Source organism: Bufo gargarizans, chromosome 4, assembly GCF_014858855.1.
Source record: "Bufo gargarizans isolate SCDJY-AF-19 chromosome 4, ASM1485885v1, whole genome shotgun sequence".
Taxonomy (NCBI): Eukaryota; Metazoa; Chordata; class Amphibia; order Anura; family Bufonidae; genus Bufo; species Bufo gargarizans.
In genome coordinates, this window is record NC_058083.1 from 195,848,123 (window position 1) to 195,866,229 (window position 18,107).

The following is an 18,107-nucleotide window of genomic DNA, read 5'->3' on the forward strand; positions in this document are numbered from 1 at the left end:
GGTACATTTTAAAACACTCCTGCATGCCTAGGCCAGGTTTCGCTGTGGTAAATGGTGTGTTTCCTTATCCCCCTTTTGGAACACACCCTGCATCTTTTTTGGGTCCTTCCCTTCCTTGCTGTCTGGGGGACTTGACCTGGAAAATGTTGCCCTGGTACAACAAGGGCACCATGACTTCCTGAAGTACTCAAACCCTCCTCGGCCTGGTTTTGAAAAATTAGGGCCGTGATAACCACCTCTTGGAACTGAAGGAAAGTTCCTGTGTGGCCTGCAGATTGAAATAGCACGTACACATTGCCCATTGCCATCTGTACAATGTGTTCGGCCAGATTTTTGTACCACACTTTTGTTTTTCGTGTGGCACTGTAGGGCTTCAGAAGTTGATCTGAAAGATTCACCCCTCCCATGTGCCTGTTGTAGTCCAGAATACAAACTGGTTTGGGGTAGTGCTTGTGGTACCTCGTACAGGAGCAGGGGAGCTGGTGTTCGTGTGAATGGTGGTCAGTACAAGAAGATCCCTCTGGTCCTTCTACTTAACCACCAGCATGTTCTCATGGAGGAGAGCCCTACTTTTACCCAGTCTCAGTGGTTGCCCTACCAGGGCTCTAGGGAGGCCTCTCTGATTTTTGCACACTGTGCTGCAAGCCACAGTACCTCTGGCAGTTAGGGACCAGAATAGGGGTATGCTGGTATAATAGTTATCCACATAGAGGTGGTAATCCTTATTCAGCAGTGGGTGCAGTAAGTCCCACATAATCTTCCCACTAAATCCTAGGAATCTTTCCCTTCGTAAATGCGGAACTTGTGGGTGTACCCGGAGCTACCCTCACAAAGTTTGTATATCTGTATGACATACCTTGCCCGTTTGCTAGGCAGGTATTGACAGAATCTAATCCTCCCTTTGAAAAGTAATAGGGACTCATCTACACAGACATTTTTATCTGGGTTGTACACCTCACCAAACCTGGTGTTAAAGTGGTCAATGACAAGCCTAACCTTGAACAGACCGTCAAATATCAGGTAAAACACGCATATGCTGCACGAGTACCCAAAACTTTATCATCTCTGCTGCACTTACTGGGGTCCAACCTAGGGGTCTAGAGTATGACGATGCAGGGTTATGATCAATTAATTGTTAGGCAAATAAATTGGTTTGGGCCACCATAAAATTTACATAATCTTCAAAGATGATAATTTTGGAAAAAAAATCTAGTTCAGTGAAGCCCGCACAGTCTATCTGTATTCTGGAGCTGCCCACAAAAACCGGAATTTGGGGCTGATAATCGTCAGGGGATGGGGTCCATAAGGGTTCACTCTGGGGACTGCCTCCACTGCTACCCTGGGGCACCTTCTAGAGGGTCCCTCATCAGCGGATGAGGGGGTAGAGGAGTAGAGGAAAGTGGCATTCTCCCTCACTGGCAGACTCCGTATCTGAGGCAAGCATGGTGTTCCAGCCAATCGCAGCGCTGGCAGGGGATGCCTAAAACTGGTGTCCCCTGCCTCACCTCGGAGGAGACAGGTTCGGATCCGCTTCAGCACTGGTCATCTCCTCCAGAAACCACCACCCCCCTTCATTGCCCCGCCACACAGCTCCATATTGCTTCCGGCACTGCGACGTGCCGGTCTTCATTGACCGGCCAATGGCAGCGATTGGAGCTGCAGGGGGCGGTGCTGAACCATGCTGCCCTTACCTGGCATGGATGACTGCCGGTAAGAGCAGCCATGGTGCCCCGATTCCCTCCCAGCACCTAGCGGACCTTGTGTCGTACTTGTACGTCACTGGTCCTTAAGTCACATCCAGCTGTGACGTACATATACAGCAAGGGTCCTTAAGGGGTTAAATAATTGCATTTTTGGAAAATAATATAAAACACTTGGTACCCCCCCAAATAAACATCCACGATAATGCAAAAAGATCAGCCATTGTTCATTTCATTGCAAGGGAGTTACATTTTATTAAAATATGAAAACAGATATAAAAAATATTCATAACTAGAATACAGCTGATCGTTTTTGCAAACATTGGCAAATCTCTATGTGAAACAAGCCAACCACTTCTAATAGATGGCAAAATATCACCGTTCAACTAGATGTTTTCAAGCAGTGAGTCACATAATATTGTAGGTAAAGCAAAAAGAAACTGCTGACCTCTGTGTGATGCTCTGAAATCATTCTGGAAAAAACTACAACTAACTTAAAGGAACACTATGGATAAAAGTCTTATACCAGGGTCCATGTCTAAGGGGGATTACACGGCACAAGGTTTCTAAGAACAATATAGTGGATCCCTATGTCATGCATCTCCCTCTTGGGCCTTGTTTTATGTACAACACAGCATATCAATTTGGGGGGGGGGGGGAAGGAATCTGTGGATGACACTGTTCTGGGGGGGGGGGGGGAATCTGTGGATGACACTGTTCTGGGGGGGGGGGGGGAATCTGTGGATGACACTGTTCTGGGGGGGGGGAGGGGAATCTGTGGATGACACTGTTCTGGGGGGGGGGGAGGGGAATCTGTGGATGACACTGTTCTGGGGGGGGGGAGGGGAATCTGTGGATGACACTGTTCTGGGGGGGGAGGGGAATCTGTGGATGACACTGTTCTGGGGGGGGAGGGGAATCTGTGGATGACACTGTTCTGGGGGGGGAGGGGAATCTGTGGATGACACTGTTCTGGGGGGGGAGGGGAATCTGTGGATGACACTGTTCTGGGGGGGGAGGGGAATCTGTGGATGACACTGTTCTGGGGGGGGAGGGGAATCTGTGGATGACACTGTTCTGGGGGGGAGGGGAATCTGTGGATGACACTGTTCTGGGGGGGAGGGGAATCTGTGGATGACACTGTTCTGGGGGGGGAGGGGAATCTGTGGATGACACTGTTCTGGGGGGGGAGGGGAATCTGTGGATGACACTGTTCTGGGGGGGGGGAGGGATGAACTTCTGGGTGGGGAGGGGAATCTGTTCCTTCTGGGGGGGGAGGGAATCTGTGGATGACACTGTTCTGGGGGGGAGGGGAATCTGTGGATGACACTGTTCTGGGGGGGGAGGGGAATCTGTGGATGACACTGTTCTGGGGGGGGGAGGGAATCTGTGGATGACACTGTTCTGGGGGGGGAGGGGAATCTGTGGATGACACTGTTCTGGGGGGGGAGGGGAATCTGTGGATGACACTGTTCTGGGGGGGGAGGGGAATCTGTGGATGACACTGTTCTGGGGGGGGAGGGGAATCTGTGGATGACACTGTTCTGGGGGGGGAGGGGAATCTGTGGATGACACTGTTCTGGGGGGGAGGGGAATCTGTGGATGACACTGTTCTGGGGGGGGAGGGGAATCTGTGGATGACACTGTTCTGGGGGGGGAGGGGAATCTGTGGATGACACTGTTCTGGGGGGGGAGGGGAATCTGTGATGACACTGTTCTGGGGGGGGAGGGGAATCTGTGGATGACACTGTTCTGGGGGGGGAGGGGAATCTGTGGATGACACTGTTCTGGGGGGGGAGGGGAATCTGTGGATGACACTGTTCTGGGGGGGAGGGGAATCTGTGGATGACACTGTTCTGGGGGGGGGAGGGGAATCTGTGGATGACACTGTTCTGGGGGGGGAGGGGAATCTGTGGATGACACTGTTCTGGGGGGGGGAGGGGAATCTGTGGATGACACTGTTCTGGGGGGGAGGGAATCTGTGGATGACACTGTTCTGGGGGGGGAGGGGAATCTGTGGATGACACTGTTCTGGGGGGGAGGGGAATCTGTGGATGACACTGTTCTGGGGGGGAGGGGAATCTGTGGATGACACTGTTCTGGGGGGGAGGGGAATCTGTGGATGACACTGTTCTGGGGGGGAGGGGAATCTGTGGATGACACTGTTCTGGGGGGGAGGGGAATCTGGTGGATGACACTGTTCTGGGGGGGAGGGGAATCTGTGGATGACACTGTTCTGGGGGGGGGGAATCTGTGGATGACACTGTTCTGGGGGGGGGGGAATCTGTGGATGACACTGTTCTGGGGGGGGGGGAATCTGTGGATGACACTGTTCTGGGGGGGGGGGAATCTGTGGATGACACTGTTCTGGGGGGGGGGAATCTGTGGATGACACTGTTCTGGGGGGGGAATCTGTGGATGACACTGTTCTGGGGGGGGGGGAATCTGTGGATGACACTGTTCTGGGGGGGGGAATCTGTGGATGACACTGTTCTGGGGGGGGGGAATCTGTGGATGACACTGTTCTGGGAGGGGAATCTGTGGATGACACTGTTCTGGGGGGGGGGAATCTGTGGATGACACTGTTCTGGGGGGGGGAATCTGTGGATGACACTGTTCTGGGGGGGGGGGAATCTGTGGATGACACTGTTCTGGGGGGGGGAGGGGAATCTGTGGATGACACTGTTCTGGGGGGGGAGGGGAATCTGTGGATGACACTGTTCTGGGGGGGGAGGGGAATCTGTGGATGACACTGTTCTGGGGGGGGAGGGGAATCTGTGGATGACACTGTTCTGGGGGGGGAGGGGAATCTGTGGATGACACTGTTCTGGGGGGGGAGGGGAATCTGTGGATGACACTGTTCTGGGGGGGGGGGAGGGGAATCTGTGGATGACACTGTTCTGGGGGGGGAGGGGGAATCTGTGGATGACACTGTTCTGGGGGGGAGGGGAATCTGTGGATGACACTGTTCTGGGGGGGGAGGGGAATCTGTGGATGACACGGTTTTCTGGGGGGGAGGGGAATCTGTGGATGACCACTGTTCTGGGGGGGAGGGGAATCTGTGGATGACACTGTTCTGGGGGGGAGGGGAATCTGTGGATGACACTGTTCTGGGGGGGAGGGGAATCTGTGGATGACACTGTTCTGGGGGGGAGGGGAATCTGTGGATGACACTGTTCTGGGGGGGAGGGGAATCTGTGGATGACACTGTTCTGGTGGGGAGGGGAATCTGTGGATGACACTGTTCTGGGGGGGGGGGGACTCTGTGGATGACACTGTTCTGGGGGGGGGGGGAATCTGTGGATGACACTGTTCTGGGGGGGGGGAATCTGTGGATGACACTGTTCTGGGGGGGGGGGGAATCTGGTGGATGACACTGTTCTGGGGGGGGGGAATCTGTGGGATGACACTGTTCTGGGGGGGGGAATCTGTGGATGACACTGTTTGGGGGGGGGAATCTGTGGATGACACTGTTCTGGGGGGGGGGAATCTGTGGATGACACTTGTTCTGGGGGGGAATCTGTGGATGACACTGTTTCTGGGGGGGGGGAATCTGTGGATGACCACTGTTCTGGGGGGGGGGAATCTGTGGATGCCACTGTTCTGGGGGGGGGAATCTGTGGATGACACTGTTCTGGGGGGGGGGAATCTGTGGCTGACACTGTTCTGGGGGGGGGGAATCTGTGGATGACACGTTCTGGGGGGGGGGAGGGAATCTGTGATGACACTGTTCTGGGGGGGGGGGATCTGTGGATGACACTGTCTGGGGGGGGGGGGAATCTGTGGATGACACTGTTCTGGGGGGGGGGGAGGGAATCTGTGGATGACACTGTTCTGGGGGGGGAATCTGTGGATGACACTGTTCTGGGGGGGGGGGGGAATCTGTGGATGACCACTGTTCTTGGGGGGGGGGGGAATCTGTGGATGACACTGTATGGGGGGGGGGGGAATCTGTGGATGACACTGTTCGGGGGGGGGGGGAATCTGAAGATTTTGCGACTCGTTAGCGACCAAAAATTTGCTTATTACATAGAGCGATGCTTGTTATTCATTAACTACAAAGTACCACGCCTCTGTGATCTAAGCGAGTTGACTACTCTGTTAACATGATCATTTTTTAGCAGGATTAAAGATCACAATTGGCGAGAGACGAGCTATTTCTCGCTCATCATTTAATCACTCATACTTATTACGAGGCTCATTCAATTTCGTTTGCATTAACGACATTTAGTACGATTGGCCTTTATTAAAAATATTAAGCCATTCTGTCACAAAGTGTTAACCGTTTTATTAACTGTGTAACTTGTACTTTTACTTTGTGCCAGTCATTTTATATGCCTCAACTGTAAACTACTGAGAGGCCATAAACACTTCTTTAAGCCACATTCTTATCAGTAAGATAAAGAAGTAATGCTTAAAAAGTTAAGGCCCCTTTACACTGCCCAATATTCCGTTAGATTATCACGTACACTCGTTAGCGACAATCGGCCAGTTTAAAGGTGAAGACAATTACTGTTTCGCTTGTTCATTGGGTAATAAATCGTTGGTGCGGTAACCCAATTTATCTTTTGTGGCAACAGATCATGCTGTGTCAATAGCACTTGGCTGCCAGCAGACACGGATTCTGTATGGGGATAAGCAAAAGGCACTAGCGATCATTCTTCCCTGTACTATGAAGGGGATTACTGCATGTAAATGCAGCGGTCACCTCCACTGATAAGCAGTGGAAAGACAGTTTGCTTCCCAACATTCATCTGCCCCATTGCGCAATGTAAAGGGGCCCCATCATTGAACCCCAAAGAATTATCTATATTTCCGCATTAATGTCACCTAAAACTACCTAAGATTTTGACATACAGCAAGTCCTAAAAGTAGATCAAGATACATAACAAAATCAAACAAATTAGTAAAATATTAGACATTTATTTATTGAGAAAAATGATCCAATATCACGTATGAGTGGCTAAAATCTGTCACTCCAATTTTGGACTATTATCTACAGTAATACATGAGTAGTAGGGCTGAAACAATTACTGGATTGAATCGAGTAAATCAACACAAACAAATCCTCGATGCAAATTTTTTGCATCGAGGATTTGTTTGTGTTATGTGACCACGGAGCGGGAGTTAAGCGCTTGCTATTACTTACCGCTCCGTTGTCACCCGCCATCCTGCACCGCGCTGCACTTTCTTCCTGACACATCATCAGGTCGTAGTGCACGTAAGCGCGCACTATGACCCGACTGTGTGATGTCAGGACGACAGTGCAGCGCGCAGAGAAGATGGAGGAGCTGTGGAGCCCATACAGGAAAGGCAAGTACTGTCGCTGGGGAGCTGATGGCACTGGGGGGGGGGGGGGGGGGAGAGGAACGGAAGCTGATGGCACTGGGGGGGGGGGGGAGGAACGGGAGCTGATGCACTGGGGGGGGGAGGAGAGGAACGGGAGCTGATGGCACTGTGGGGGGGAGGAGAGGAACGGGAGCTGATGGCACTGTGGGGGGGGGAGAGGAACGGGAGCTGATGGCATGGGGGAGGAGGGAACGGAGCTGATGGCACTGGTGGGGGAGGAAGGAACGGGAGCTGATGGCACTGGGGGGGGAGGAGAGGAACTGGAGCTGATGGCACTGGGGGGGGGAGGAAGGAACGGGAGCTGATGGCACTGGGGGGGAGAGAGGAACGGAGCTGATGGCACTGTGGGGGAGGAGAGGAACGGGAGCTGATGGCACTGTGGGGGGAGGAAGGAACGGGAGCTGATGGCACTGGGGGGGGGAGGAGAGGAACGGGAGCTGATGGCACTGGGGGGGAGGAGAGGAACGGGAGCTGACGGCACTGGGTGGAGGGAGGAACGGGAGCTGATGGCACTGGGGGGGGAGGAGGACGGGAGCTGATGGCACTGTGGGGGGGAGGAACGGGAGCTGATGGCACTGTGGGGGAGGAACGGGAGCTGATGGCACTGTGGGGGAACGGGAGCTGAGGCACTGTGGGGAGGAACGGAGCTGATGGCACTGTGGGGGGAGGAACGGGAGCTGACTGGCACTGTGGGGGGAGGAACGGGAGCTGATGGCACTGTGGGGGGAGGAACGGGAGCTGATGGCACTGTGGGGGGAGGAACGGGAGCTGATGGCACTGTGGGGGGGAGGAACGGGAGCTGATGGCACTGTGGGGGGAGGAACGGGAGCTGATGGCACTGTGGGGGGAGGAACGGGAGCTGATGGCACTGTGGGGGGAGGAACGGGAGCTGATGGCACTGTGGGGGGAGGAACGGGAGCTGATGGCACTGTGGGGGGAGGAACGGGAGCTGATGGCACTGTGGGGGGAGGAACGGGAGCTGATGGCAATGTGGGGGAGGACTGACTGGGCACTGTGGGGGAGGAACGGGAGCTGATGGCACTGTGGGGGGAGGAACGGGAGCTGATGGCACTGTGGGGGGAGGAACGGGAGCTGATGGCACTGTGGGGGAGGAACGGGAGCTGATGGCACTGTGGGGGGAGGAACGGGAAGCTGATGGCACTGTGGGGGAGGAACGGGAGCTGATGGCACTGTGGGGGGAGGAACGGGAGCTGATGGCACTGTGGGGGGAGGAACGGGAGCTGATGGCACTGTGGGGGGAGGAACGGGAGCTGATGGCACTGTGGGGGGGAGGAACGGGAGCTGATGGCACTGTGGGGGGAGGAACGGGAGCTGATGGCACTGTGGGGGGAGGAACGGGAGCTGATGGCACTGTGGGGGGAGGAACGGGAGCTGATGGCACTGTGGGGGGAGGAACGGGAGCTGATGGCACTGTGGGGGGAGGAACGGGAGCTGATGGCACTGTGGGGGAGGAACGGGAGCTGATGGCACTGTGGGGGGAGGAACGGGGAGCTGATGGCACTGTGGGGGAGGAAGGAGTGATGGCACTGTGGGGGGAGGAACGGGAGCTGATGGCACTGTGGGGGAGGAACGGGAGCTGATGGCACTGTGGGGGGAGGAACGGGAGCTGATGGCCACTGTGGGGGGAGGAACGGGAGCTGATGGCACTGTGGGGGGAGGAACGGGAGCTGATGGCACTGTGGGGGAGGAACGGGAGCTGATGGCACTGTGGGGGGAGGAACGGAGCTGATGGCACTGTGGGGGGGAGGAACGGGAGCTGATGGCACTGTGGGGGGAGGAACGGGAGCTGATGGCACTGTGGGGGGAGGAACGGGAGCTGATGGCACTGTGGGGGGAGGAACGGGAGCTGATGGCACTGTGGGGGGAGGAACGGGAGCTGATGGCACTGTGGGGGGAGGAACGGGAGCTGATGGCACTGTGGGGGGAGGAACGGGAGCTGATGGCACTGTGGGGGGAGGAACGGGAGCTGATGGCACTGGGGGGGGGAGGAACGGGAGCTGATGGCACTGGGGGGGGGAGGAACGGGAGCTGATGGCACTGGGGGGAGAACGGGAGCTGATGGCACTGGGGGGGGGAGAACGGGAGCTGATGGCACTGAGGGGGGAGAACGGGAGCTGATGGCACTGGGGCTGATGGCACAGGGGGGAACAAAGGGTGTTGGGGACTGATGGCAGGGGGTCTGATGAGTTTTTATAAAGGAAAACAGTCAATTAATTTTTTCCTTATTAGATTACTCAATTAATTGTAAAAAATAATAGATAGAATACTATATTCGTTTACTGCAGATAAGAAGCCCAGATCACCATGTTTTATTTTTGTACTGCCCTGGTTTGCCTGCTGTCACCACTCAAAGCTGCACTGAAGTACACTATCTGGACTGCTGTGCCATGCTAACATAATTCAGAGGACTCAAGAGCACATGCATGGCAGCCCAGAAATGTATTTCAACGCAGTAGAAATAAATAAATAATAGAGATCTGGACTCCATATCTGCAGTACTACCCATGTGTTACTGTAGATAATGGTCCAAAATCGTGGTGACAGATTCCCTTAAAGTATGTGAGCCTTTAGGGTTAGCAGATAATTCTGAATGTGAAATTAGAGTCAAGTGTTTTCAATCAATGGGGTGACTAACAGGTGTGTGTGCGTGTGACGTGTTTTATTAAAAAAAAAAAAAAAAAAAGGGAATCTATCTGATCTTCAAAACAAAAGTTTGTGGAAGTGCATCATGGCACGAACACAGAAGATTTCTGAAGAATTCAGATGAAGTGTTGCTAATGCTCATCAGGTTGGAAAAGATTACAAAACCATCTCTAAATAGTCTGGACTTCCCTAATCTGCAGTTAGGTTGTGTACTAATGGAGGAAATTCAAGACCATTATAACCTTGCCTATGAGTGGTCACCCAACAAAGATAGACCACACCAGGATTGCAAGGAGAAAGCCTCTGCCATCTAAAAAAATAAAATAAAAATGCTGCACATCAGTGGTATGCTAAACATCACCTGGGCAAGCCAGAATGCATTTGGAACAATGTTTTGTGGATAAAGGATATCAAAATAGAACTTTTTGGTTTACATCAGAAGCTTTGTGTTTGGAGAAAGGAAACCCTGCATTTCAGCATGAAAACCTCCTTCCAGCACAGTGGTGGTAGTATCATGGTTTGGGCCTGCATCTTGGCAGGGACAGCTTGCCATCACTGAAGAAACAAATTCTGAATTATACCAGCAAACTCTAAACGGAACATCAGGACATCTGAAGCGAGCAGTTCATGGGTGGGGGACCCACCAACAGAATTGAAGCAGTTTGTAAGGAAGAATAGGCTGAAGAAAGTCACACCAGATATTAAAATGCAAAAGTTCACATACTTTTGACACTCACAGACATGTGATATTGGTCCATCTACCTCAATAAATAAAGTATCAAGTATAGTATTTTTGACCCCATCACTGAAAAGCACACTGTATACAAACTATTTAAATTGATCAAAAATCACATCCCAATAACTATAGGGGGGCCTACCTATAGTTACTCGGATGCGATTTCTGATAATCATTAGAAGTTATGTTTTAAATGCACTTTTTATTGATAGAATGAGAATTCCCTTAACCCCTTAAGGACACATGACGTATCGGTACGGCATGTTTCCCGAGTCCTTAAGGACACATGACGTACCGGTACGTCATGTGTTGTTCCGATCACTGCCGTGCGGCCGGCTGTGATCGGAACAAGGTGCCTGCTCAAATCATTGAGCAGGCACCTCGGCTAAATGCGCGGGGGGGTCCCGTGACCCCCCCATGTCCGCGATCGCAACAAACCGCAGGTCAATTCAGACCTGCGGTTTGTTGCGCTTTCTGCAGTTTCTGATCGCTGCGGTCCCTGACCGCGGCGATCAGAAACTTTAGTGTGGCGAAAATATATATTTATCACCCCCCCCCTGCACCTCTGAATGATTTTAGCCCGGTGGGAGGTGCAGGTGGGGGGGTGTTGCGGGCGGTGGGGGCGGTGCGGGTGGCGGGCGGTGCGGCAGGCGGGATCGCGATCCCCCGCCCGCCTCCCATTGAATAATCGTTGGTGTAGAGTGGGTATACCAGGGTGCCAGCACATTGCTGGCACCCTGGTATAAACGGCTGACATCGGTGATGCGATGTCAGCCGTTTAACCCTTTCCATACAGCGGTCCGTACGGACCGCTGTATGGAAAAAGTTAACAGTAAGAGGGAGCTCCCTCCCTCTCCGATCGGGGGGCTGCAGTGCCTTTGCAGCCCCCCGATGGAGAGGGAGAGAGCCCCCAGACAGCCCCCCCGCAGCCCCGTCCTTACCCTTCCCCGTCTGCGCAGTTCTGACCACTACTGAGCAGACGGGGAAGGTTCCCATGGCAACAGGACGCCTGCTCAGGCATCCTGCTGTCCATGGTGCTGAACAGATCTGTGCTGAAAGCATAGATCTGTTCAGTGTAAGTAAAATACAGTACAGAGCCCTATATAGAGTACAGTACTGTATTATACAGACATCAGACCCACTGGATCTTCAAGAACCAAGTGGGTCTGGGTCAAAAAAAAAGTGAAAAAAAAGTAAAAATCAAAAAACACATTTATCACTGATTAAAAATTAAAAAAATTAAATTCCCTACACATGTTTGGTATCACCGCGTCCGTAACGACCTGATCTATAAAACGGTCATGTTACTTTACCCGAACGGTGAACGCCATAAAAATAAAAAATAACATACTATGATGAAATTGAAATTTTGTCCACCTTACTTCCCAAAAAAAGGTAATAAAAGTGATCAAAAAAGTCGCATGTACGCCAAAATTGTAACAATCAAACCGCCTTAAGATAATCGCCCAAAAACTGAAAAAACTATGGCTCTTCGACTATGGAAACACTAAAACATTTTTTTGTTTCAAAAATGAAATCATTGTGTAAAACTTACATAAATAAAAAAAAAGTATACATATTAGGTATCGCCGCGTCCGTATCGACCGGCTCTATAAAAATATCACATGACCTAACCCCTCAGGTGACCACCGTAAAAAAATAAAAATAAAAACGGTGTAAAAAAAGCCATTTTTTGTCATCTGACGTCACAAAAAGTGTAATAGCAAGCGATCAAAAAGTCATATGCACCCCAAAATAGTGCAAATCAAACAGTCATCTCATCCCGCAAAAAATGAGACCCTACTTAAGATAATCGCCCAAAAACTGAAAAAACGATGGCTCTTAGACTATGGAGACACTAAAACATTTTTTTTGTTTTAAAAATGAAATCATTGTGTAAAACGTACATAAATAAAAAAAAATTGTATACATATTAGGTATCACCGCGTCCGTGACAACCTGCTCTATAAAATTACCACATGATCTAACCTGTCAGATGAATGTTGTAAATAAAAATAAAAAAAAAACGCTGCCAAAAAAGTGTAATATAGAGCAACCAAAAATCATATGTACCCTAAACTAGTACCAACAAAACTGCCACCCTATCCCGTAGTTTCTAAAATGGGGTCACTTTTTTGGAGTTTCTACTCTAGGGGTGCATCAGGGGGGCTTCAAATGGGACATGGTGTAAAAAAAAAAAAAAACAGTCCAGCAAAACCTGCCTTCCAAAAACCGTATGGCATTCCTTTCCTTCTGCACCCTGCCGTGTGCCCGTACAGCGGTTTACGACCACATATGGGGTGTTTCTGTAAACTACAGAATCAGGGCCATAAATAATGAGTTTTGTTTGGCTGTTAACCCTTGCTTTGTAACTGGAAAAAAAAAATTAAAATGGAAAATCTGCCCAAAAAGTGCAATTTTGAAATTGTATCTCTATTTTCCATTAAATCTTGTGCAACACCTAAAGGGTTAACAAAGTTTGTAAAATCAGTTTTGAATACCTTGAGGGGTGTAGCTTCTTAGATGGGGTCACTTTTATGGAGTTTATAATCTGGGGGTGCATCAGGGGGGCTTCAAATGGGACTTGGTGTCAAAAAACCGGTCCATAAAAATCTGCCCTCCAAAAAACAAACGGCGCACCTTTCCCTCTACGCCCCGCTGTGTGGCCGTACAGTAGTTTACGACCACATATGGGGTGTTTCTGTAAACAGCAGAGTCAGGGCAATAAAGATAGTCTTGTTTGGCTGTTAACCCTTGCTTTGTTAGTGGAAAAAATGGGTAAAATGGAAAATTAGACAAAAAAATAAAATTCTCAAATTTCCTCCCCATTTGCCAATAACTCTTGTGCAACACCTAAAGGGTTAACAACGTATTCAAAATCAGTTTTGAATACCTTGAGGGGTGTAGTTTCTTAGATGGGGTCATTTTTGGGTGGTTTCTATTATGTAAGCCTCGCAAAGTGACTTGAGACCTGAACTGGTCCCTAAAAATTTAGTTTTTGTAAATTTCTGAAAAATTTCAAGATTTGCTTCTAAACTTCTAAGCCTTATAACATCCCCAAAAATTAAAATATCATTCCCAAAATAATTCAAACATGAAGTAGACATATGGGGAATGTAAAGTCATCACAATTTTTGGGGGTATTACTATGTATTACAGAAGTAGAGAAACTGGAACTTTGAAATTTGCAAATTTTTCCAAATTTTTGTTAAATTAGGTATTTTTTGGTGCAAAAAAAATAATTTTTTTGACTTCATTTTACCAGTGTCATGAAGTACAATATGTGACGAAAAAACAATCTCAGAATGGCCTGGATAAGTCAAAGCGTTTTAAAGTTATCAGCACTTAAAGTGACTCTGGTCAGATTTGCAAAAAATGGCCTGGTCCTAAGGTGTAAAAAGGCTGTGTCCTTAAGGGGTTAAAGGGAATCGGTCATCTTGGACCATCCCCATAAATTACAGTAACAGATGCAGAATATACAGGACACAGATCTGAAATCACTAATTGTTATCTTTAATGCTCTCTGCTGTTCACCTGCCGTGTTCCCGCAAAGTGGCCCTGCAATGCTTAGAGAAGACGACTCCTGGGGTGCTCTAGTGCTCTCTATACATTGCACCATGGGTTTGCAGATAAACAGTGATTTGAGCTCAGCATCTTGTAAGTATGCATCATTACTGTAGCTTACAGGGGCAGTCAATGGTCTTTTTAATGCAACACCTAGTTAGTGGTATTATGTTCTACAGATTGACATCATTTTCATACCTTCTGTACAAGGTACACACTGGTGGCCCTTTCACGTGCTATGAAATCGAGAGCATTCCCTTCTTCAACAAAATAGCCCACGTCTGCAATATGGACTCCAACTTCAAAGTTTCCTGAAGAGGAAAAAAAAAAAAAACAACAATCAAAACAAACCAGTAGATTACTGCATCAGCATGCTCACTTTTGGCAACTATGAGCATCTAGAATGTTATATTTGAAATCACTTTTCTCCACCCACTGGTTTGGGAGCCACATGTGGCCCTCTGGCTCCCTGTAAATGGCTCTCCAGGTGTTTCACAGCTCCAAAAAAAATAAATTGCTGGCACCAGGGATCTCATAGTACTGTATCTATAACCTCTTAATTCAGTGCTGCTATCTTTACCACCAAAAGGGAGGGGGAGAGCTCAGAAATCAGAGCAGTGCCCTGGTGGATTTATAGGAGATTCAGCATCTTCACCAGCTAGCTGAAGGACTTGCACATAGTCTGCAGTAGCAAAAACAGTACAAACGTTGCTTTGGAAGCAAATTGGCAATAGAAATGCAATGCAAAACCTTTCAACCAACAATGCATTTTGAAACTATTTAGACAATCATCATTGGTTTAAAAAAGTCCTTACGAAAAAAGATAACATTTTAGGTAGTGAAAAAACCAGCATCTCTCTTTCAATGAAATCAGTGGTCCCATCACCTTTCTTGGAAGCACATTTCAGAAAAATGTACACGAAATACAGGAAGATTTGTTTTCCCTCTGTCCTTACTGAAGGAGTTACTTAGTTCTAAGAACAGGTTTAAACTAAAATATTGGCTTTCAGGACAGCAAATGATACAATCCTCCACCTTGAATCTTGACAGCCACAGAGGACTAGAAAGCCAATGGTGTATGACAGATGAAAACAGAAACATTTACGCAGAAGACTGTCAAAACTATTCAACTGGAAGAAAACAAATGCTGCAGAGTCAGATGCAGCTGACAATATCATATCTGATCATTTATGAGCATTAGCAGTCCATCAACAGAGGAAAAACTATAAATCCATATTGCATTTTTGCACATGACATGTGCCCTTCTAACCTCTTCCTTTCTTCAGGAGGTGCATGTCACCCTGCAGCACTGATCTGCTTAGCTTGTGTCAGCATTACTCAGAAACCTAATTTAATAAGCCCAGTGTTATCCGCCTGAACTTTAAAAGCTGGGTTATACAACCGACAAACTGAGAACGATCTCATGACATGAGATAACAGGAGCAGGCAGCCAATCCAAACAAAATGTAAGAAAGTTCAGGATATCCCCCACGGTGGGGAGCCTTTAGCAGACCCCTTGAGATCCCCGGGCCTTTAATGGAAGCCCCAAGTAAATATTTGGTTACATATATTTACATAATGTAAGCGGTCAGAACTCAGGACGGGGCGGCTACGCCTGAAATTTAATGAAAAAAAGGAGAGGAAACACTTTTTGTTTCTATGTATAAGATTAACTACTTTTGCAAAGAAATAAAAAACTAAACATTTCCACAACTCTCAACTATATCAAGAATTTATAGCACTTTGTCGCAATGGTGCTGGATACAACTCGTGTGCTAGGGCTGTATTACACCAACCGATAACCTGACAGATTTTCTCACCAATTATTGGTCAGACGGCCTATTACACACAGAAATTGCTCAGATAATTTGTTGCGGTAATGCAGCCCGTACACACCATAGACAAAGACCAAACTAAGAGTACTTTCACACTAGCGTTTTTCTTTTCCGGTATTGAGTTCCGTCCTAGGGGCTCAATACCGGAAAAGAACTGATCAGTTTTATTCTAATGCATTCTGAATGGAGAGCAATACGCCGAGTATGCATCAGGATGTCTTCAGTTCAGTCACTGTACGGTTTTTGGACGGAGAAAATACCGCAGCATGCTCTGTCCAAAATTCTGGAACACTTGCCGGAATGCCTGCATTATTTTACATTGAAATGCATTGATGCCCGATCCGGCCCTAAGGGTTCCAGAAAAACGTATACGGATTGCCGGAACCGTTTTTCCAGATGACAACCGGAGAGACGGATCCGGTATTACAATACATTTGTTAACTGATCCACATCCGGATCAGTCTACAAATGGTATCCGTTTGCATACAAATTGCCGGATCCGGCAAGCAGTTCCGGCGACAGAACTGCCTGCCGGAATCCAGCGACGCTAGTGTGAAAGTGCCCTAAAACATCCATTTGAAACGAATGCACACCAGTCACACATTTTTTACTACATGGTGAACACCATAAAAACAAAAACTAAAAAATAATTTCAGAATACCAGCAAAATTTTCATTCCATGCATCCAAAAATAAAATGCATAAAGGTTATACCGTACATTAGATCTACTCCCAAATTGTGCCATTTAAATATAAAAATCGTCCCAAATATGGCAAAAAAAAAGTTGCCCTCATATGGCGACGACTGACCAGAAATTGCTGTGTCTTGAAGTCCAAATTAGGGGGTTCAAGGTTTCAAAAATCAGCGGAACTTGCTAAAGTATGCATGAAAAAAAGCAAGCATGGTAACATCCCAGAGTGGCCTTCAGCTTCCCAAGAGGATCAAGGGCACTTTACCAAAGATGCAATTACCGTATACACTCGAGTATAAGCCGACCCGAATATAAGCCGAGGCCCCTAATTATACCCGCAAAAAATGGGAAAAATTATTGACTCGAGTATAAGACTAGGGACTACCCACAGAGGCTGCAGAGGATGAGTGGGAGAGACTCCCATCAACTGGGCATTTTTTTTTTGTTGCCCCCCCCCCCCTCCCTACTTCATACTTGGCCAGGGAAGGGGGCTGTCCAGGGGGAGGGGAGGCTGTGCAGGGGGCGGTACTTACTGCCTGTGTAAATCTCTCGGTCTGCTCCCAGTGTAAATCTCGCGGCCCGCGTGTCTCGCGAGATTTACACTTGGAGCTTAACAGAGGTGCCGCGTGGACGTGCTGGGAGCTGACCGGAGCAGCTGTAAAGGTAAGTAACAGCTTCTCCGGCCCCCAACATGTCATGGTCTGTATTATGGCAATGCAAGTTGCCATAATACAGACCTAGACTCGAGTATAAGACGAGGGGGCTTTTTGAGCACAAAAATATGTGCTAAAAAACTCGTCTTATACTCAAGTATATACGGTACCCAAAAACAGTTTCCCAGAATGCCATAAAGCAGGCAACCCCTCTTCATAAAACTAGGAATACATATTTTAATTCATTTTGTCCTAACAATGACAGAGTAACATTGCACAAAGTATTATGGGTGTTAAAGAGGACCTGTCACCACTCCGGACATGCCCATTTTATTAGCTACATGCATTCCCCAAGTAATAATTCTGGAGCATCTATTCTTAGGTCTCCATGTTGTGCCATTCCTTCATTATTTCTACTAGAAATTACTAGCATGAATTGCTAGCAGTCTGCAGTAAGGGTACATAGGGGAGACAACCAGTTGGGGGTGTACCATCTATCCAATCAGTGCTGTCATTTTCAGACCGTGTAGGTACATACCCCAACTGGTTACCTCCCCTATGTACCCTTACTAAAGGCCAATAGCAATTCATTCATACCTTCTAGCCAGAATAAGGAATGGCACAACACAGAGCCATACGAATAAAGGCTCCAGAATTATTACATGGGGAATACATGGGGCTATTAAAACAGATGTGTCAGGAGTGGTGAAAGGTCCTCTTTAAGCCATACTGCTGCCATGCAGTGCAGCCATCTATAATGGTGGGTTCACTTCACGTTTTATGCCTCCGTTTGACGTATGCGTTAGAAAAGAAAAAAAAGATACAAAACCCCAGCCTAAGATGCCTATGAGCAGGGATTGTGGTAAAAGTGGCAAACAGATCCCAGAAAATAGAAGCATACCCTTTTAATACCCA

General features: G+C 48.6%; 1 protein-coding gene across 2 annotated transcripts in view; it reads right to left on the reverse strand.

The window, feature by feature from the left end:
• DIS3L2 (DIS3 like 3'-5' exoribonuclease 2) overlaps positions 1-18,107 on the reverse strand; it is a 314,009-nt gene that overhangs the window by 115,178 nt on the left and 180,724 nt on the right. For both annotated transcript variants that reach the window (XM_044290031.1, XM_044290032.1), the window contains one exon: positions 14,212-14,324. In XM_044290031.1, coding sequence (XP_044145966.1) covers positions 14,212-14,324 — 113 coding nt within the window. The remainder of the gene's footprint in view (positions 1-14,211; positions 14,325-18,107) is intronic.